At 54.2% G+C, this 6864-nt stretch overlaps 1 protein-coding gene and 1 long non-coding RNA gene across 2 annotated transcripts in view; one reads left to right on the top strand and one right to left on the bottom strand.

The window, feature by feature from the left end:
• Positions 1–1370: 1370 nt before the first annotated feature.
• On the bottom strand, positions 1371–3218 carry HOXB13 (homeobox B13). The gene is made up of 2 exons (XM_077776850.1): positions 2615–3218; positions 1371–1624 (listed from the first exon to the last, which is right to left on the bottom strand). The coding sequence occupies exons 1-2, from the start codon at positions 3216–3218 to the stop codon at positions 1371–1373; spliced, it is 858 nt and encodes a 285-aa protein (XP_077632976.1).
• LOC144242087 (uncharacterized) overlaps positions 2691–6864 on the top strand; it is a 13338-nt gene continuing 9164 nt past the window's right edge. Inside the window, exon 1 of the long non-coding RNA XR_013338298.1 lies at positions 2691–2786. This is a non-coding gene — a long non-coding RNA (uncharacterized LOC144242087). The remainder of the gene's footprint in view (positions 2787–6864) is intronic.

Below are 6864 nucleotides of genomic sequence, written 5' to 3'. Positions count from 1 at the left end.
GCGCCGCGAGGGAGCAGACACAGAGAGGGGGACTCCGTGTCAGGGTCCTTGGCTCTGCCGCTCTGGGAACAGCCAGTCTGCCCCAGGTTCGTGGAACTCCACATGACGAGTCTCTGTCTACGTGGATGGAGAAAAGGGAGTTGGCACCAACCTGATCCTCCACCCACCCAGGACTCAGAGTACTTGAGCCAGCACACAGTGGGGGGGGGGGGGGAGTCTGCAGCCACCAAGGCCCAACACGCCTGATCCTGGGTCTTTGGGCTTCTGCCCCCACCCCCCACTGTTCTTTTACCCACGAAAGGGCCTGCCCCTCCTCCCAAGCCCGAGACCCGCAAGCTTCTCCTGGGGTCAAGCGGGTGGCGAAGGGCCATTTTCTGGTTCTCTCTCCAACCTGGCAAGTCCAGCGTGTTTGGGACCGTGTCCGCCCGTAGGGTAGGACACTGGTCTCTAGCTCCGTAACCATATGTGCCTGGGAGAGGCACATCTACAAGGCCACCGATACCTGTTTCATGTGGCTTCCAAGTTCCCAATGGATCATAACCTGGAGAGAACCGTCAGGAATGCTAAGGGAAGTCTTGGAAAGATTAGCGGAGGGAATGAGAGGTGGGGAATTTTCCAGGCGCTTTCTGAAACTCAGTTTTTCTCGAGGAAGGACAGACTCAGGAGGGCAGCATGCCGCCGCGTTTGCACACAAGGACAAAACCGAAGCGTTAAGGATGGGACCTCTGAGGCCACGCAGTACAACCTAGGGGTGTGCTGGGAGGGAGGGGGTGGTGCCCGCCAGCGTTGTCCATCCTGCTCAGGTGTCGTCTGAGAAGAATGCTAAAGGAGCAACGGCAAGTGGTAGGTCGGCCCAGGGCTGTGACTTTTCTCCTCTCTGCTGCAGCCACTGGGTGGGGGATGGGATTTGGAAATGGAAGGGCATCCAGAGGAAGCTTCCCTGCCGGGGTCTCCTTCCAAGTTTATTCACAATCAGCTCAATCCACGCAAGCGGTTTCTAAAGTGCTCCTCAGAGCTCTAGATAGAAAATATGAGGCTAATTATCGTGGGAACTCATTCTGGCGCTAGTGATTACTGCCATGGCCAGAATGAATGATTATGACGACGGCATTAGGTCCTCTAGGTGCTGTGTGACTCTGGTGGGTTGGACTGTAACTCTGGGCCTCACTGGCTTCCTAGAGCATATGGGAGTACCCAGGCCATCCCTGAGGAACAGCCCAGGAGGGGTGGCCTGTGACGAGTGTAACCGCTGGGAGCCCCTCATTAGAGTCTCCTCATTAGAGTCTCGTACTGTAGCCTAAAACTGGCAGGCTCCCCGTCTCCCCAGGATACTCCCCTTAAGCCCCCACCTCCCCAGCCAGGGATCTCCCTCACGGAGTAGTGCTGGTCTTGACCTTGGCGAGGACTTTCTTCTCCTTAACCCGGCGGTTCTGAAACCAGATGGTGATCTGGCGCTCTGAGAGGCTGGTGGCCGCGGAGATCTTGCGCCTCTTGTCCTTGGTAATGAACTTGTTAGCGGAATACTCGCGCTCCAGCTCGCGCAGCTGCCCCTTGCTGTAAGGAATGCGCTTCTTGCGGCCACGTCGGAAGGTGCAGCCTTCTGGAGGGTGCTGCCCGCTTGAATCTGCGTGGCGGCGGAAGGAGGGAGGGAGGGAAAGCCACGCTCAGACCTCTGCCCTCAGACCTCTGCCTGCAAGCCCCCCGCGCAGACCCAGGCCCTACGAGCTAAGCAATCATCAGGGAGCACCCAGATCGCCCTTCAGACGCACGTGGGCTCCCCCTCTCCCAAAGCACAGCGGGACACCAGGACTTCCGGCTGGTTTCTAACCACCTATGAGGCTTGGAAAGCCCAGGCTCCTGCAGATCACCCTCACCTATCACTGTCTTCACGCCGGCAAGTCTGCAAACACACCCATCACTCACAGCCAGACCTTTGCCCAGGGCCACATACATCCACCCTCACATGCGTTTTCACACTCTTGGCCACTCTCATGGACTCTACGGGCAAATTATATACAGAAGGGAACACATTTCTGTCCCCTCTCGCAACACACACACACGCACACACACACACAGCGCACGCACACACATACCCCTAAGTTATGACAGCAGGAAATCTACATTTTCCTGTGGAAGCTGAAAATTCACCGAGAGAAAACGAGGGCTGGTATTTTTTTACAGAACATCCATTAACTCTGTTCCTACCGCCCCCCCCCCCAACTCACTACATTGAGAGTCATTTAGCCTTTTGGCAGAATTAAACCTGGGATCTTCGAGGTAGGAGCAGCCTGGGCCCCGTCAACAGCAAAAAGAACCCAACACTCTGACATCTTGAGAAGCTGGTCCCAAAGGCTCCTAGGGAGATGAAGGGGCCTGGTGGCCCACAGGCTGCAGAAATCGCCCAGCCCAGGCGCCCGCACAGGGACCCTCTTGGGCTTCCATCCAGGCTTTCCAACAGCCTAAAGCCCTCCTTCGCAGTCCTAATAGCCAACAGAGGACCACAGGCTCCTCCCCGCCAGCCCCAAGATCCCTTCACTTTCTCCCACACAAGTGCCCGTGAGGCCTACGACCCGCTCTCAGCACCAAGGGGACCCAAAGCAGTGGGGCAAGTTACCTGCAAATGCTGCCTTCCAGAAGGGCCCTGGCGGGTTCTGTTCTCCCTGGCAACACATCTGGCCGTTCCAGCCCCCGGTGAGGGCCCAGGGCTGGTAACCGTCCACAGGCAGCAGCGAGTCATGGCGAGGCTCCCCGGGGGCGCCCAGAGTCTGCACCACCGACACATCCAGGTAACTGGCCACAGGCTGGTAGGGTGCCGCGTACCCCGGATAGAAGGCAAACTCGGTGGGGCGGCTGGGGTACTCCTCCCCGGCCGTGGCAGTCTCGGCGGGGTAGGCAGCTAGGGGGGCCGCCTGGGCACAGGGTTTCAGCGAGCTTCGGGACACCCGGCAGGAGTAGTACCCGCCTCCAAAGTAGCCGTAAGGCGCCGGGGCCGGGGCCGCCCCCTGGGGCACCCCGGGGCAAGGGTGGCACTGCTTTGGCGGTTCCGCAGAGCCCGGCAGGTCCAGGGGGGCATAGCTGGCGGCGGGCACGAGCGCAGGCGCCGCGGCCGGGTGGCTGGCCAGTGGGGAGTGGGCGACTAGATGCCGACTCCCTCCCGCGCCGGGCAAGCCGTCCAGGTCCTTGGCGCCGTCCACGGTGGCATAACTGCCGGGCTCCATGGGGCCGAGGGTCGGCTCATGGGGTGCCGGGGGTGGGGGAGACAGGGGGCACCCAGCGCGCTCTCCCCACCCAGGCCCCGGGAATCCAAGGCGTTTTAAATCGCTCCCAGCTCGCTCGGCGCCCGCACTCGCTCAGCCCGGCCGTCTTGACGCAGCAGACGCAGGTGCCAGGGCCCGCGCGCTGATTGGCTGCGGCCCGGGGGCGAGAATCTAGTAAAATCTTCACGGCCCAAATTGCGAAAATACTTTTCCCTTGCTTTTCTCTCTCTCTCTCTCTCCCTCCCTCCCTCTCTCCCTCTCTCCCTCTCTCCCTCTGCCTCTCTCTCTCTGCCTCTCTCTCTCTCTCTGCCTCTCTTCCTCTCCCTTTCTCTCCGTCCCTCCCTCCCTCTGCTCCTCCCCCCTCTCTCTCCTAAATCCCTCTCTCCCTCTCTCCCTCTCCCTCGCTTTTATTGCATTTGAAAACAAGAAAGAACAGAGAGGAAGTGTCCTTTCGCTGCTTTCCAGTTTGGAGCTACCCGGCTCCGCGTCCAGGGGGAGGGGAGAAGAGGGAGGCGGAGGGAGAGAAGGAGAGGAGCCGGCCCCACCTCCGCAGCCTCCTCTCNCAGCTCTGTGCCTGAAAGGGGAACCTGGGAATGTGCCCGAACCAGAAGAGGCTGGGAAATGGGGATTAGAGGGTATTTCTGGGAGCCCCTGGCTTTAGGTCCTGGGTGCAAGCAACCCGGTTCACTCCAGGTGCCCCTCNCGGGTGGGGCAGGAGAGGGAGGGGACAGGAGCTCGGAAGAAGACGGGAGATCTGGAGCCTGGGACGTGCCACGTTCAGATCTGAAGGGGAAATGTGAGTTTCTAGCCTTAGGCTGCGAAAGGGGGTCCGGATTTCCGTTTAATGGTGAGGAAAGAGATACGAAGAGAGGACACACATGACTTGGATATTCAGAGAGACGCAGAGACCGAGGGACGACAGCCCCAAGAGGGAAAGAGAGAATTTGATTGCAGGAGTGGGAAAGAATCTTATAAAATCCTGAAGTAGCAGCCAGAAAAGAGGATCTCTTCCCCCCCCCCCCCCCCCGCCTTTATGGAATTTCTGGGAAGCCAGACCTAACTGGCTAAGCACACTAGTTGCCGGGGTGCTGGGCCCCAAGAAAGAAGGAGGCCACCCTGTGCGAAGATGTCTAAGCTCTCTACCCTGCACGTCTCCTCTTAATTCCCAAAAGGCCCAGGTAACTCACCGTGGCCCTGGCACATTCCCACCCAAACTGAGTGTCCAGAAAGCCCAGGACCCTTACCTGCTTTTTCCAGGGTTTACATTTCCTTAGAAGGAAAGCTGGATGGGAGAGAGTCCCAAACAGTGCAAGAATTGTTGGAGGCTCCTCCATTGAGACCTGTTGTATACAGTGCAATCCAGAAGACTCAACCCAATTTGTTTCACAACTCTTCAGGGGTTTTTCTGTTTCCTTCCCTACCCCTCCCAAATCAAATCCTTCTGGGTCCACTTTTTCTAGAACCCCCAGTTTTTCTGGAGAAGGCAAGAACTTTGCCATTCCACACCAGGGTCATGGTGATTATATAGAACAGGCCGCCTTGACTCTAGGAGGGCTCAGCCATGCCCAACCTTACCAACCTGAACCTGAACTTGAGCCATCTCTCAGGAGAGCGCCCATGCAAACTGGAATTTCCCCCCAAGCCTTGGGGCTGTAGTGAAGATTATAGCTCACCCTCAACGGACATTGCTAATAATAGAAGACACCAAGCAAAAAATCCTCACTCGGTTTCATTTTATTTGAAAACAACATAGAGAAAAGGGAGGAGATATCTCTTTGGATGCTTTCCAGTTTCTTCTCATAGCTTCCTGCTTGTGTGATAGTGAAAGGCAGAACTATCTGGATTTGTAACTAAAGACTACGATTTTTTCAGTGTTTTTTTTTTTTTTTAAGTATGTTTTATGCCCAACGTGGGGCTTGAACTCACACTGACTGAGCCACCCAGGTACTTCTTTTCACTGTTTTTGTTTTTTTTTTTTTTTACCATAGGTGACAGTACAGGCATAAGGTCCCTAAATTTAGGGGCACCTGGGTGGCTCAGTCAGTTAAACGTCCGACTTCAGCTCAGGTCATGATCTCACAGTTCGTGGGTTTGAGCCCTGCATCGGGCTCTGTGCTGACAGCTAGCTCGGAGCCTGGAGCCTGTCTTCAGATTCTGTGTCTCCCTCTCTCTCTGACCCTCCCCTGTTCTCTCTCTCTCTCAGAAATAAATTTTAAAAAAAGACTAAAAAAATCCCTAAATTTAGAAATAGATCATTCTAGTCATATCTTATGACCCAGCAATTCCATACCTGGACATATTCTCAACAGAAATGAATGTTTATGTCCATCAAAAGGCATGTACCGGAGTGTCCAAAGCAGCTGAATCCACTGTAGTTTGAAGACAGAAGCACCCCAAATGTCCATCAGTAGTAGAATGGGTAGATAAGTCATGCCGTAATTAAAGAATGGAGTACTACACCTTAATTAAAAAAAACTACTGCTACAACAACATGGATGAACCACACAGATATGTGAATGAAAGTAGTCAGACGCAAGAGAGTGACTTTTGTATGATTCTATTTCTGTGCAGTTCAAGAACAGGCAAAATTAATCTACAGTGATAGAGGTCAGAAGAGCTTACTCTGGGTTGGAGGTTCCCGACTGAGAGGTGACATAAGGAAGCCTTCAGGGGTGCTGGAAATGTTCTTGATCTCAAGCTGCTTGCTAGTTACGTGGGCGTGTTCACTTTGTGAAGATTCAAGCTGTACACTTGATATTCTGCGCCTTCCTGTGCATCAGTATTATCTCTGTTTTGGGAAGGGAAAAACAGTAAAAGAATTTAGGGATTCCTAGCAACACCGCCTGCCATTGTGATTTGGGGGTATGTTCTGGTTCGGGTCCATGGAAATGCACTTAGCTCTGCATTACTCTGGAATGCAGAGGTGATTAACCCACACCTTGCTGGGGCGAAGCTCTCCAGCTGTGCCAGAGATGCCCGTGTACGCAGATACATATGTTTCAATACAAATACTCTAGGATTTTTGTTTCTGTTTTTGTTGTGCTCTGCAATTTATTTAGTATCTACTAGATCCCAGGAAATCGTTCTGGATGTCATATTGATTAGCACATGACGTGTGCTCCCATTTCTTGTACATGTATACGTAAGTGCATCTGTCTGTGACCTGTGATAGACGTTAACTGAAGTCAGATAAGGTACGACTAATTCCCTCATCTGTAAAAATTATCTGTCTCCTCACGGGGACAGTAATTCCTACTTCACAGAAATGCTGTGAAGATTCAATGGAATGTTGCACTTGAAACCATTTTATAAACTGAATAAATACGAGTTCTATTGGTGTTTCTGGGTATCTGTGTCTAATGAACTACAGCCACCTTTTTCTTATTTGAAGAGAAAAGGACAGTTGCCGTAAATACTACCGGTCACTCCTCACTTGCCTCTCTCAGCCCTGTGTACGCCTGAGATTTCCACAAAGAGAAACTGAGGCTCAGAGCCTCCAAATCGTCCCTCCAGCCCGAAGTGAGTTGGGTTGAGGTCTCAGGGCAGCCCAGGCCTCCTGACCCCCCACCCAGCCTGCCCAGGCCGGGCCAGTCCTTCAGACCCTCAC

Source organism: Crocuta crocuta, unplaced genomic scaffold, assembly GCF_008692635.1.
Source record: "Crocuta crocuta isolate KB4526 unplaced genomic scaffold, BGI_CrCroc_1.0 scaffold352, whole genome shotgun sequence".
Classification (NCBI taxonomy): domain Eukaryota; kingdom Metazoa; phylum Chordata; class Mammalia; order Carnivora; family Hyaenidae; genus Crocuta; species Crocuta crocuta.
Note: the sequence above shows the minus strand (reverse complement) of the source record. Positions and strands in the feature narration are given on the sequence as shown.